At 41.1% G+C, this 14,663-nt stretch overlaps 1 protein-coding gene across 2 annotated transcripts in view; it reads right to left on the bottom strand.

The window, feature by feature from the left end:
• The window catches only part of AGBL1 (AGBL carboxypeptidase 1), an 858,541-nt gene that overhangs the window by 90,320 nt on the left and 753,558 nt on the right, over nucleotides 1-14,663 (bottom strand). The window contains exon 23 of one of the 2 annotated variants that reach the window (XM_040493718.1): nucleotides 2,146-7,951. The exons of the other annotated variant lie outside the window; for it this stretch is intronic. Within the exon in view, the coding sequence (XP_040349652.1) occupies nucleotides 7,741-7,951 (211 nt within the window). The 3' untranslated portion in view covers nucleotides 2,146-7,740. Of the gene's footprint in view, nucleotides 1-2,145; nucleotides 7,952-14,663 lie in introns of those variants that run through there. 2 annotated transcript variants of the gene reach the window in all.

The following is a 14,663-nucleotide window of genomic DNA, read 5'->3' on the forward strand; positions in this document are numbered from 1 at the left end:
TTATGACTTTGGTAGGGGCTTGTGTTAAGACAGGATACCAGAAAGTTAGCCAGTGGCTGGATCCCTAAGGGCTCAGGTACTGGCTTCCATTTGCCTTTTATCCTTGGGACCGTGGGAGGCCACCAAAAGATTGTAAGCAGCAGAAGTGGAAACAAATGCTCATTCCAAATATCATCGGGCTGCACAGAGAAGGGCTGTAAAGGAGGCAAAATCACAGGTGAGGAGAGCAGTGGGGGAAACCACTGCTGAAACCCAGGTGAGAAATGAATCAGGAAGAAAGATCAGGGGACGGGTGGGTTCAAACCAAAGCTAAGAGCCAGGCTTGGCCAAGACTTGTGGATTCATGTGTTTTGTGAAGGTTTGAGTGCCTGCCTTTGTCAGACATTGGGCTGTGCGTTGGACACACAAAAAAAGCAAGAAAACACAGACTCCTTGTCAAGGTGAACAAGTTTAGGAACTTGGAGGAAATCATGAGGAAGTGACTTTGAACCTGTGCGTTTGAGGTGGAGTGGGGGGCATTAAGCAGGGATGTCCAGGACAAGTTATTTGTATTTGAATCAAGGATTGAAGACAACAACGATCCCGCCCTTCGTGGAGACAGGGAATTACTCTGTGGCTTCTGGAAAGCCCTCAGGGGTGTTTGAAGAGCCGCTTTTCCCTTGGAGTGCAGACCCAGGGGTCAGACCGCCTGTGTCGGAACCATGGTCCTACTACTTACTGGCTGCATAAGCACAGGCAAGTGCTTGCCTTCTTATGCTGAGAAACCTCACCTGTCGAAGAAGGAAAACAAGAGGGCTTACCTCACAGGGTTAGCGCGTGAAGCGTAACACGACTACACACGCAGTGGTCATAGACTACTGTACATGGAAGGTATTCATGTTCAGCACATGTTAACGGTAGCATGGAGTGGGAAATCAGAACTTTTCTGGGAGCAGAAATCAGCCTCATCACCTACTGAAAGTGCCTTTAAGTACAACTGAACCTCACTTTGAAACTGGCAATTGGGGTGCCTGGGTGGCTCGGTCAGTTCAGTGTCTGGCTCTTAGTTACGATCTCAGTTTATGGGATTGAGCCGTTTATTGGGCTCTGTGCTGACACCACGGAGCCTGCTTCGGATTCTCTCTCTCCCTCTTTCTGCCCCTCCCCCACTCACACGCCCACGCCTCCTCTCTCTCAAAAATAAATAAATAAATATTTTTTTAAAAAAAGAAAGTGGCACTAATGATGCCCATCTATTACACAGAATGGTAGTGAGAGCTTAAAAGAGTATGAGCCAAGTAGGAAGACAGGTTTTCCTCCCCTAATACCTTTTAAAATAACTTCCTCTTCAGACTGAGGCATGGGTGGGGATCGGTTGGTACAATTCGGTCAAAGAACATCCATTCATTCAACTTCCATACTCTGGCCAGCAGGGCGGTCAGTCTGTTTGCTCCCTCACTCTGTCCCACAGCTAGTATACAGAACTGACCTCGACACCACTTCTTGTCCTGACCCCCAGAGAATGAAGCCACACTCAGATACCTCAAATGAATTGTTCCCAACAACTGTACTTCATTATTATTAGTAACATTTTGGGAGGGGGAGTGGGGGTTGGTAGTAATACGTGTCTGCTGCTAAGAAATCATTTTAACCCCATTCACCCTAGAAAAGATCATCAGAAACTCCTAATCAGAATAACCAGTTGTTCCAGGCTCCCATCCATTGCTCTATTCTGTCTTGTCATGAGACCCAGATGTGGTTTATTTGGTAATTCTTCCACAAGTATGCAGTCTCTTCCAAAGAGAACTGAATCCATTTTTCTTCGTGGCCAAAGCAGGCTCAAAATATATACATCCTAGAAGACCAGTTTATGCCATACGCTGATGAGAGGGCCTCACCTTCTCCCCAAAAGTTTTCCATCTCAATTTGTGTGTGGCAGTATGGGGCAAAGGCACTATCTAGCGGTGCCCTGCTTTTATAATCATGAGTCTGATAATGAATTTTCCCTCACTCACTCTGTTTATAGGCTTTACCCTGCACCTACATTGTGTGTGTGTGTGTGTGTGTGTGTGTGTGTGTGTGTGTGTGTGTTGTATGGTAGGGAACTCAAGCTCAAGTCCATCTCCATTGTGTTGAAATGCATGCAGTAGATGATTTTAAGTCATATGCAATTGCATTCTCTTTTTATTAGACACTGAAAGACCATAATACAATCCATTTTTACCCAAAAATGTCTTTTTACCGCTTTCTTTTTTCTAAACAACACTCTTTATCAAGAATCAGTTGGGCACTCATGAAGCCAAAGTGCTGCATGAACAAAAGAGGACATCTGTTGAGAAGACCTAATGAATTATTTTTGCCCCCCAAAAAAAAGCTCTCATGGTGAGTACCTAGGCTACTGTGTCTGTGTCTTTCCAAGACTGGAGCCTTTAGGGGGCTGGAGCAGGGTGGACCAGCAGGGCTAAGGGAATCTATCACTCTAATGCCAATGCAAATGTTCAGACCCACCATGCAGGCCACTGTCCTGAGTCCCTAACAAGGATGACTTATGGCAGGCATTTCACGGACGCTCCTTCTCTTGGCAGAGAGCAGAGGCTCCCCTTGGAACATGAAACCGACTCTACAGCTCGGCTGTCCAGGCTGGGAAATAAAAGCTGTGCATGAGAACTCCTCCTCTTAGGGATGTAATGCGACCTTACTTGTGTTGGCATCCCTCAAGGTGAGCTTGTAACTCAAGAATCAGGTTATTTTCAAATGTTCCCTGTGGCTCTGAATCCTTTTTTTCTGGAGGCCTGGAAGCAACTGGAGCCAATGGATGGAGTTTTTGGATTCTCACTGAAAAGACTGCAAGAAGTGGCCAGGCAGCCAAGTTGGCACGAGGCACAGGGAGCCATGTGCCAGCTCCCACTGAAGCGAGCCTGTGGTCCAAAGCACCTGGATGAATACTGCAGCCACTGGCGACTCTTAGAGATTCTGCTCCTATGTCTTCTCTGCTCTATCTAAACATTTGCACAATACAGGCCAGGGCAAGGCCACTCTGTTCCTTCTTAAGCTTGCCTCCCATGGGAAACAGTCTTCCGTGGCAACTGTCAGTTTGGGAGGCTGAGATGTGCACATGGTAGGCACCCTTTTAGTGAAATCACTTACCTTTCCTGCAACACAAACTCTGATTTGAGATGGAAGATGAAGGGATTTAAGGGAAATATATGGGATTTCACTGAGACCTTAGGTGTTCAGGTTTGAGGCGGGGGGAAGACACATTTGACTGCCTTCGATGTGTCAAGAAGTATGCTAGATGCAGGGAGAGATAGCAAGAAAATATCAGGGGCGTGTGTCTTAGACGAATCCACCCATCAGCCACTGGGGGTGGGGCTATAAAAAATGCACAAATAAAATTATAACTAGAAAAAAAATTATAACTAGAAAGCGTGCTTTAGAAGGTATGCCTAAACAGTGCAACAGGGACACAGAAGAGAGATGATATAACTTGACTTGGGTGATTAGGAAAGGCTTTACAGAAGAAAGGTGATATTTGAACTGGGCCTTGCAACCCCCACATGATATAATGGGAGATGCTCACCAGAGACAGAAGAAAAATGTGATCATGTTTGAAAATTCAGAGGGTTTTTATGGAGCTATGTGGCTCAAGAAGTGGTGTGTGTGTGTGTGTGTGTGCGTGTGTGTGTGTGTTCACACACACTGTATATGTGTGATGGGATAAAATAAAGCTGTGTCCTATGGCAAACTAAAGAGTTTGGATAATAGCGGAACCTGAGTCTGTAGAGAAGACTGGGGCCAGGTTGTGCAGGGATCTTTTTCCTGTAGGAACTATGAAGCTAAGAAGTTTTCTATCACAGGAAAGTGTCAAGAGCAGCCAGTAGATTCCACCCTTAGGGGATCATGGAAGTATGATCCTTATGGGATCGCAAGAAGCATTGTGCTTCTCTACCCTCAATAGGACTATCCTAAAGACATAACAAGCAAGCTACCCCCCTTTGCCCCCATCAGAGAAAGTGCACAGGGCTCCCCCAGGAAACGGAAGCATCCCCACCCACACCCCTGCCAGACAGAGCACTGGATAACGATTGATACACGACACCTGTGCCATGACCTGGCCCCCAACATCACTTCTCTAGACTCTCATCCCACCCCTGCACACTTTGAACCACATCTGCTTCCCATTGGAGCCTCCCACTCCCAGGAATTGTTGAGTGATCTTGTTTGGCTCTGAGTTTGGTAGAAGAGGGTATTCAGAACAGTTCACCATAGTGGTTTGGCCAGCAAGAGACATGTCTGGCCAGGCTGGAAGAGCCACTCCTATGACTATCTGGAGTTGACTTCCCAGTGAGTCCTCTCTTCCCCCCAGACTGAACACTGGTGAGGTGTGACACAGAATGGCCTGCAGTCCCAGTGGCAAGAGAGGGAAGTAAGCTCTTTCTCCAGGTCCTCTGTTCCCTACAAACAAACTCCTTCCCAGCTGATTTGCACCTGGGCTTATTTGTTCAAGACTTCCACATAGTCCCTATCTCACTGGATATAACTCTCCTTCTACTGATGCACCTCTGGCTTCTAGGAGTCCTTTCCAAATGGACATATCATGGGCCCCCAGTATTCAACATGGCCCTAAACTGCACTCATTATCTCTCACCTCACTGCAAACCTGCTGATCTTCAAATATGGAAATGTTACACTAGGGTACTCATGCTATTGAACTACCAGCACAGCAGGGTGTCCAATCCGTCAGTCATAAGCAAGTACTTATGCAGTGGTGCTGATGCATGCCTGCAGACATTAGTCCTGGGCATGTTTCTGCGGAACATTCCTTGTCTCTGCCAGCACGTTCAGAATAAAATTCAACTTTTCCATCAAGGCACGTCAAATGTTGCTTGATCATCTCGATGCCAATCTTAATTTCATCTCTTGTCACTCCCTTCCCTTACCCGCATGCAAACACATCTTTTAAGCCGGTCACGCTCATCATTTTATTTCAAGCTGTAACCCCAACACAGGGCTTTTGCACAATCTCTTTCTACTTCTTAGCATCCTTCTTCTCCTTTTTACCTGAAAACCCTTGTACATCCTTCAAGAATCACTTCAATTATCACACCTTGGTAATGTTTCCCACCACTGCTGCTCCATTAGATTTGGTGATTCCAACATTGTCTACCAACACAAGCTTCACAAAGGCATGTGCCACTGTATTAAAGTGTGTATTGCTCATCTTTCCCACTGAACTGCAAACATCTTCAAGCAGAGTGGGTCCTTTTCTCTGCATCCTTAGAGCTTAGTAAAGTACAGGACACATAATAGGTGTTCAATATATGCTTGTTACATAGACAAACCACATGTTCCATGTCCCTGGCTTTCCCCGAACATGCATAGAAATTTACAATGTCCTGATCACTTTCTTCTCAGAAACCTTTCAGGTAATGAGAAGCTCATCCCATAAACTAATTTGAGCTGGGGAACAAAGTGGTGATGGTGAGTTAGTATTATTTCTGTCCTTCCCGACAGTTACATTTTCAGCAAAACTATCTTCTTGACTCCTCAAAACAAGGAAAGAACAGAAACTTTATGTTATCTTCTATTTAAGAGTGGAAAGGTTTATGAGAGAAGTTCAGGACTGCTGTTATCTGGGATTTGAATTAAATGTCTTTGTTATTTCCCTTAAACCTCTTATATATGTTATAGACATCTGAGTGTCATAGTGCAAAGAATGGATATAGGATTTCTGAACTATAGCAAAGAAATTTGGAAGGGAGTTGGAAAAAGAAGAGACTATAAATAATAATAGTAGTGGTAATACTACTACTACTACTAATAATAATAACATCAGCTCCTTAAATCATAACACACATGACTTTCTCCTATGCCTTGGGGCTACATTATGGCAAAGTTTTACTGTGTGGTTTTCTGCTGGTCTAGAGGGTTGCTATGAGTTTTTTCTGAGATGATTGTTTCCCAAATCTCTTGGTGGTGATTGGTTTATCAAGGAAAGTATTTGGCAGTATTTGATCTCCAGTTTGTATTATTTCCTTTTCCCTAGGCCCACCTCAAATAAAAACTATATTTTCCAACCTCTCTTGCAGCTACCTGCGGTGATAGGACCCCTTTCTAGATGGTGGGATTAAGGAGAAGCATAACGCATGGCTTTTGAAATACAGAGACTGTGTTCTTCTTTTTCTATCTTTCTTATTGCCGGCTGACATGTAGATACAAAGGCTGACGCTTTAGCAGCCATCTTAGATTAAGAGTAAAACCAACCAACACACAGCAGACCTGGAAGCCCATACAAGTTGAGTGCTGGACACCATGTACTTATGATACCAGCTCTGGCCTACCTCTATATGGAAACCACACAAAAGAGAAATAGACTTCTGTTTCACAAAAGCTACTGCAATTTTGGATTTTCCATCTCTCAGAGCCAAACCTAACCATAACTAAATATATATACGGCATCTGGACAAATGTAAGTTTGATCTACCCTATTTTCTCCATCTTATCTGTCATTCAGTACCTGTCTTCCATGCCCCTTCTCATCCTTTCTGCATGGGCCCTGTATATGTTGTCGTCTAAATCTCTAATCTATTTGCCTCTGCATGCTGAAGGCTCTTGCTCCATTTCACTTATTCTATGACATTCCAACCTCCTACACTCTGCTCCTATGTAACCTCCTTCCCAATCCCCTCCAGGAAGAGGGAGTACTTTCCAACCATGTGGCTTTAGGTAATGTTTTGTGTAACTGTGAAAGTACTCATACAGAATGTTCTACTTGGACTATGGAGGAAAAGAAGCCAACATTGTTGAGTGTCTATCATGTGCCAATCCTTTATATTATTATATATTATCTTGTTTCATCTTTATGATAACTTTATGATAAAGATATGATATAGACATGTTCATCTCAATTGTATGTATAAGAAAACTGAGGTTTGGGGAAATTTAATTAGTTGCCTTAGTTCTCATAACAAGTGACTGCCAGATTCAAGATATGAGCCACATCTGTCTGAGCCTGAAGTGAATGATTTTTCCAGTATGGCTTGCTGCCTCCCAGCATTATGGTTAGTGGCCTGAATTCATAGGATTTTCAAGTTTGTAGAAACCATTGGCCATGTCTTGTTCAGTATTGTGCCTTCTCCCTTAGAACCTAGGACGGGTCCTGGTTTATACTGGATCTGTAAAATATATACTGTTAAAACAGACCAAGCATGATGCTTGCAAATTTTTGGTTGTGCAGCCTTTCGTGTTCAATAATTCAGAAACTAAATATGCTGCTAGGACTCTCAGAAGTCTCAGTAGGGCTCACCATTTGTGCTGAGGAGCTCAGATGCTATAGTAGGAAGACAACAATAGGAGGTAACACTCATATTTAGAACAACTTAAACAACCACATAGAAATCTGGCTGAGAAGCCAAAAAGTAGCCTCAACTCCTCCTTCCAGTCTGCTCCAACTTCAAGCATAGGAATGGAGAGGAGCGCAAAATAGTGTTGAGAGGATCCATGGTAATCCTGAAAGCAGCCCATTCTAGCATAATGGCAGCATGCAAGGGCTCCAAAGGCCACCTAACTATGTCTGTAAAATGGTATAATTATGAAGTAGCCGGTCTCTATGCATAGTGACACTAGAACAAAATCTGGAAATAGGTTGCTGAACTCACATGGGCTGGATTTTTGCACCAACACTGTAGTTTCTGATGGTGAAGAAACTACTTAGCCATTAGTCCAATGGTTAGGGACTTGGAACTCACTACAACCCTGGGGCTATGGGATGGCTTTTCTTCCCTGTCCTGACCCCTCCTCCTCTTCCCCTCCCTCATCCTTGTTGAAAGCACACTCCTGGATCTGCCGGTCCAGCTCAGAGAAGCTTCCTTCCTGGTCTGAGCTGTTGTCTGTACTGTAATCAATCTCCTCCATGCAGGGGGGCTCATCATCCAGTTCTGAAGTGACGCTGCTCCTGCTGCTGCTGCTGCATCTGCCATGGGTGCCCAGGAAATGGGAGAAGAAAGGAAGGAGAGGAAGGGAAGGAAGGAAAAAGGGATGAAGAATACAGAAGGGAAGGGAAGGAGAGAGGGAGGTGGGGAGAAAGGAGAGGGGAATGAAAAGAGAAGTTACAAGGAGCGTTTACAAGTGATTGGAAAGGAAGAATGAAAGTTATCCTCTAGGAGTTGTAATCTCAACACTCCCTGCTCTTCTAAACATGTTTCAGGCACAGTTTTCTGTGTCCTCCACCATCATTTTGAGATGTGGGGAGGAAATCACATAAAATCTTTGGGTTTCCTTCCTCCTTTGCAAGAAGAATCTGCATTTCTAAGTCCAATCAGAAGATTTCCAGTCAGAAGAGGTGGACAACCTCACATATTTAAGATCTCTAAGGTCTTTTGGGCTCAAAGTGAAACATCTGAGAAGGGTGTCACTGAGTATCAGAGAATGTCATGTCAACCATGCCCAGGGAAGAGTGGAATTGGAATTCAGGTAGCGGAGACCAGAAGCTTTAATGTTTCTCACTGTAACTCACAGCGCTCTGAGTCCGTGCATTAGTTCTCCTTCATTATGATGGATGGTTTATTGGAGTTAGACAATTAATCCAGGTTGAAATTAATAAAGGAGGAAGTAAGTAGGCAGACAGCATTCCTTTTCTACGGTGCTTGTGCTTCCCATCATCTGCCTTCTCTCCCTTTTATGTTCGTTTATTCACAAATGGAAGATCAGCAGGGGTTGACCAGTAAGAGGTAGCAGGAATGGACAACAAACCTGGGACCACATATTGTGAGCAGGGGATATTTCCTCCCAAGGAACGGTGTATCTACCTCATTTGCATGAGGTACCTTCTTTCCTGAAGACTTTCTAATCACTCCCTACTTAGGACTTAACCAATTAGGATTAACAGCGTGCTGGGTTTCTACTCTGTGATTTATAGAAGGCAAGCACTTCATAAATCAGGCAGAGCCGTTCATCCACCTGGCTTGCCATAAACAATGAAAATGGGTAATCAGCAGCACAGTTACATGTTAGCTTGGGAAATGAATCAGAGTCCAGTTTCTTAATTGTCTACTGACTGATGGGAGCAGCTTCCATGCTCTCCAGGCCCTCAGTCTCCTAAACCGAAGGTCTGGTGGGACATTGCCCGAATGGAGAGAAAAGGGAAGAAATATGAACCGTGTTTCCACAGCACCACAGCTTTAAATTGTTATCATATTTTACAGGCAGAGTTGTGGGTGATAAAGCAGCTGAGTAAAGGAAGGTAAGAGCTGCCCAACTGTAACATGAGCTCAAGTCAGCAAGAACTGATTGCCTTGACTCAACTGTCACCCTACCGGGGACTGAGATGACATTCTGTACAATGTCAAGAGGCTGAGCTTAAATCCTGGCTATGAGACCTTGGAAAACCCCTCAGTCTCACAGAATGTCAATAATAACACCTCACGAGGTGTTGTGAATACTGAATCAGAAAGCACACAGATGCTATCTAGCAGAGTGCCTTGCAAAGTAAAGGCAATCAACAAATGTTAATTCCACCGCGCTACCCTGGACACGAAAGAAGACCGAGACATGGTGTTGCAGGAGGGCGGACATTGCGATTTGTTGGTTCACACCTGGGTTATAACTACAGCAAAACCATTCAGACTGGCACGGCTAGTAACTTCTCTGAGGCATCATTTTTATCGTGCTTCTTCCAAATGCAGGAACTTGCAATGACTCTTTCTTGCTTATTAATGGCAATATGGTATTGATGGATGGGATGTTCTCTCCAGGGTCCTGTTGGCAGGAGTCCATGAGTGAACTACAGGGTCGGTCTTCCCCTAACGAGGGCCTGTCTTGCCTCCACTGCGGGGTCTGCTCTGGTCACTGATGGACCTGGACCTTTCCTACCACAGCCAAGTTGTCAGGCTGTCCTGGTTGTGATCCTCCAAACACACCGGACTAAGTGTTTTTCCAAGACTTTGTTCAGGTAGCCAAATTCTCATATCTAAAATGGATTTCCAACTCCTCAGCATCCAACAAAATGTGATATATCATTTCTAAAAGCTCATCTTCATTTCCACCGAATGACTGCTTTGATGGCTTCATCTCTTTGAGATTTTCTTCTTTTAATTACTAATCTTCACATTCTTAAATTCTTTTTACCCTTAATAATGTTTCTAGGCCTATTGTGAATCAGGCCCACATCGTTTGCTCATTCTATATTATTCTATAGAATGTCTACAGTGTGCTGAGACCTACAATAAACAGTTGCCACACTGAACATATAGCAAGTATGTATGTAGAAAAATCTATGTTTTGGACCATCTTTGGGGGAATTACTTTTTATTTGAGTTCTTTTTCAAAGATTTTCTATACTAATTACACCATAATTATCACGTTAGTGATTTTACTGATTTCAAACAAACGTGGTTTCTTTTGTCACTGAGATATGTAACATAAAATAAGCGTATAATATATTGTTAAATTACATTTTATACATATATGATATTATACACATATATATATTTAATTTATATATGCAAAGACCTAAAAAACTTCATGTCTCTCACTTATTTTCCAAATAAAATGTAAGTATTGTAATAAAGTAGAAAATCAAATTACATATTGAGGGATTTCTCCTTCTGTATAGACAGAGAAGACTTCTCTTTTTTCCTCCTCATAAATTATCCTGGATATTTTAAAACAAACATAAGAAGAGTCTGAAATGTGGATGAAATATGGAGGGAAGGAAGTTGACAAGATGAGGTCTCAGGACTAATGGACAATACAGTGATCACCACTGTGATACAGTGATCACTCCCTGTCTTTTGTCTTTGCCCCTTACATCCCTGACTTGGAGCTAGACAAGCTGACAATGTGGAAATACTAACAGGTGTGGAGAAAAAGAGCCCCAAGAGCTAGTTCTCTCTAGCCAGATGGTAAGGGAAGAGGCAGTCTAGCAAGAAAGACCAGTTTAAACCATAGTAGCCTGACTCGAGCCAAACACCACCGAAAAACCAGTGGGCCCACACCCATCCCACCAAGAGAAGCAGGGAGCCTAGACTTCTACTCCCACTAGACTGTAACAAGGTGCCCACAATCCCTTCCTTTCTCCCAAGCTGAGGCATCAGAGTGGGTAGAATAGGGAGCCAGAGCTTTCATTCCTAGTGCCCAGTAGTGAGGTCCCTTACCCATCAATACCACTGGAGGCCATGGGGGAACCTGGACTTCCAAGCACAACTGTTAGTAACAAGACTAACCCCACCAATGCCAGTGGAGGGCAGCAGAAGGGCCCTCTTGCCCCTGTGACCGAGAGTGATATTAGTGAAGGCCTAGAGGGGACCTGAAACTCTCCCCACTGCCCAGCAGTAACAAGGGGCCCTCTCACGCAAGGTGTCAATGTGGCTAAATGGGGTACCGAGACTTTCACCCCCACTTGGCTGTACAAAGCCCCTTCTTCTCCTATCTGGGTTGTGCCAGAGGAGACCAGTTTAAACAGAAGATTCAAATAAAATCTTAGTCTTATAGCATAATATTCAAAATGTCAAGGTTTCAATATAAAATTATTCATCACACCAAGAATCAGGACAACCAATAGATACAAACACCAACATGACAGAGAATCATCCAGTGAGGATTTTAAAGCAGACATCACACAAGTGCTCCACCGAGAATGATGGATATACATGAAAATAAATATAATGCCTCAGTAAAGAAATAGAAAATCACAGATATATATATTATATTATATTATATCATATTATATTATATTATATTATATATTTATTATGTTATATATATATACACACACATATATATGTATATATGACATATAAACAAAATATAAAAAAATCAAATTAAATTTTAGAAGTGTGAAGTGTACAATAACAGAAATGTAAAATATGGCAAAGAAATAGAAAGTCTTGCAAAGAAATATAAGGCACAAAGGAGAATCAGATGGAAAGTTGAAAACTGAAAAATAAAAATAAATAAATGAACAAAAAATTCAGCAGATGGACTTAACAGCAGAATCGAAGAGACAGGGGAAGGATTTGGTGGACTTGAAAATAAAACAATAGAAATTACTCAATCTGTACATTAGTGAAAATAGACTAAACCAACGAGCAGGACACTAAGACCCTGTGCACTATAACAAAAGATCTAACATTCATTCCATCAGAGTCTCAAAAAGAAGAAAATCTGAAAATATATTCAAAGTAATGGTTGAAAACTTCTTAAATTTGGCAAAAGACATAAGCTTACAAGTACAAGAAACTGAGCAAAGCCCAGACAGATAAACTCAAAAATATCCACACCAAGACAAATTACCACCAACCTTCTGAAAAACAAAGGCACGTCAAAAATGTCAGAGGCAGTGAGAGAGAAACATAGGGAAATGACACTAAAAAATATATATATATATATATATATATATATATATTTGAATGGCAGCAGAGTTCTCTTCAGAAAGCATAGACACTAGAAGAAAATGGCACACTCATTCTTGAAGGTTGAAAGAAAAGAACTATCAGCCTAGAATGCTGAAATCAGAAAAAAAAATTCCAACAATGAAGGGAAAATTAAAGGCATTCTTATAGGAAGTAAAGTTTTGAGAATCTGTTGATGACAGACCCACCCTGTAAGAATGGCTAAAGGGAATACTCTAAACAGAAATAAAATAATAAAAGAAGAAATTTTAGAACATGAGGAATAAGGAAAGGACATCAAAAAAGGGAAAAATATGGATAAATACAAAAGGTTTCTCTTTTCCTCTTTGTTTGACAACATACATTGTCAACTTCTGTGACATGGTTCTCCCTGTATTATATAAATATTGAAGATCATTATATGACAAATGGGGGGCAAAGAAGGTACAGGGAGGTAAGTTTTGTACAGTTTGCTTGAACTGGTAACAATGTGACACCAGTTGATCATAACAAGTTGTGTGTATATAATGTAGTATTTTCAGAACAAAAAATGTTATACATAGAGATACACTCAAGCACCTATAGATAAATTAAAATGGAATTCTAAAAAATATCCATTCACAGAAGACAGGAGAAAGAAAACAGAGATAAAAAAAAGAAAGTACAAATAGAGAAGCAATAAATGGAAATCTTAGCCCTAACATACCAATAACATTAAATGTAAATGTTGAAATACACCAATTAAGCGAGATTGTCAGAGTGGATTAAAAATGTGATGAAACCATATGCTGTCTGTAATAAATCACTTAAAGTATAATGACATAGGTACACTGCAAGTGAAAGAATGGAAAAGATATTCCATACAAACATTAATAAAAAAAAAGTAGGAGTGGCTCTATTAATATCAGATAAGGTGTTGCCAGAGTAAAGGAAATAACCATGGGCAGAGGGGTATATGATGATAAAAATGTCCATAAAAATGTGTATACACCAAACAAAGTTGCATAAATATGTGAAGCAAAGACTGATAGAACTGAAAGGAGAATTAAACAAATCTATAATTATAGCTCAAGACTCCAAAATTCCTTTCTCAATGGTTGACTAAACAACTAGACAGAAAATCAACAACAACACTATCAACCAACAAGCTATAACTGACATTAATAAAATACTTCACCCCTAAACAACAGAACACATATTCCTTTCCAATGCACATGGAATATATACCCATATGGAACATATCCTCAACTCTGCATAAATCTCAATAAATTTAAAAGGAGCAAAATTGTACAGAGTGTATTAACTGACCACAATGGAACTAAGCCAGAAATTGAAAACAGAAAGACAAAAGGAAAGTTCCCAAACACTTGGAAAGTAAGTAAAAACACCACTAAATAATGCAGAAGGTCAAATAGGATATTTCAAGGGAAAGAAAAAAAATACATTGAATTGAATGAAATTGCAAATATAACCTATCAAAATCTGTGAGACATAGAGCCATGGTGAGAGGGCAATTTATAGCAGTAAATGCTTACCTTAGAAAAGTCTAAAATCAAAAATCTACTACTATCTCAGGAAGTAGAAACTATAAGTGCAAAATAAACCCAAAGCAGGTAGAAAACAAGGACAGAAATAATAAAGAAATAGAAACCAATGTAACTGAAACAGAAAAACAATAGGGAAAATCAATGAGAAAAAGAGCTGACTGTTTGGAAAAAAATCTATAAAATTGACTAACCTCTAGCAAGCCTAACAAAGACAAGAACAAGGAAGCACTAAATACCAATATCAAAAATGAAAGAGGACTATCACTTCAGACTCTGCAGCCATCAAAAGGATAAGGGAATACCACAAAAAACTCTATGCACATAAATTTGACAATGTAGATTATATGGACCAATTCCTCAAAAAGTAAAAACTATAACAATTCACCTACTATGAAATAGTTCACTTGAATAGCTCCATAACTATTAAGAAAATTGAGTTTATAATTTAAAACTCTCAAAACAGAAATCTCTAAGCCTAGGCCCAGATATTATCACTGGAGAATTCTACAACATGATTAAAAAAGAATTAACACCAGTTCTACCCAATCTTTTCCAGAAAATAAGAGGAGAGAGAACACTTCCTATTCATTTATGAGTCAAATATTACCCTGATACTAAAATTAGATAAAGACACTGAAAAGAAAGAAAGAAAACTACAGACAAATATCCATTATGAATATAAATCCTTAACAAACTATTAGCAAATTGAGTTCAGCATTATATAAAAAAAGAATGACACACCCTGACC

Source organism: Herpailurus yagouaroundi, unplaced genomic scaffold, assembly GCF_014898765.1.
Source record: "Herpailurus yagouaroundi ecotype Mexico unplaced genomic scaffold, PumYag 185, whole genome shotgun sequence".
Taxonomy (NCBI): domain Eukaryota; kingdom Metazoa; phylum Chordata; class Mammalia; order Carnivora; family Felidae; genus Herpailurus; species Herpailurus yagouaroundi.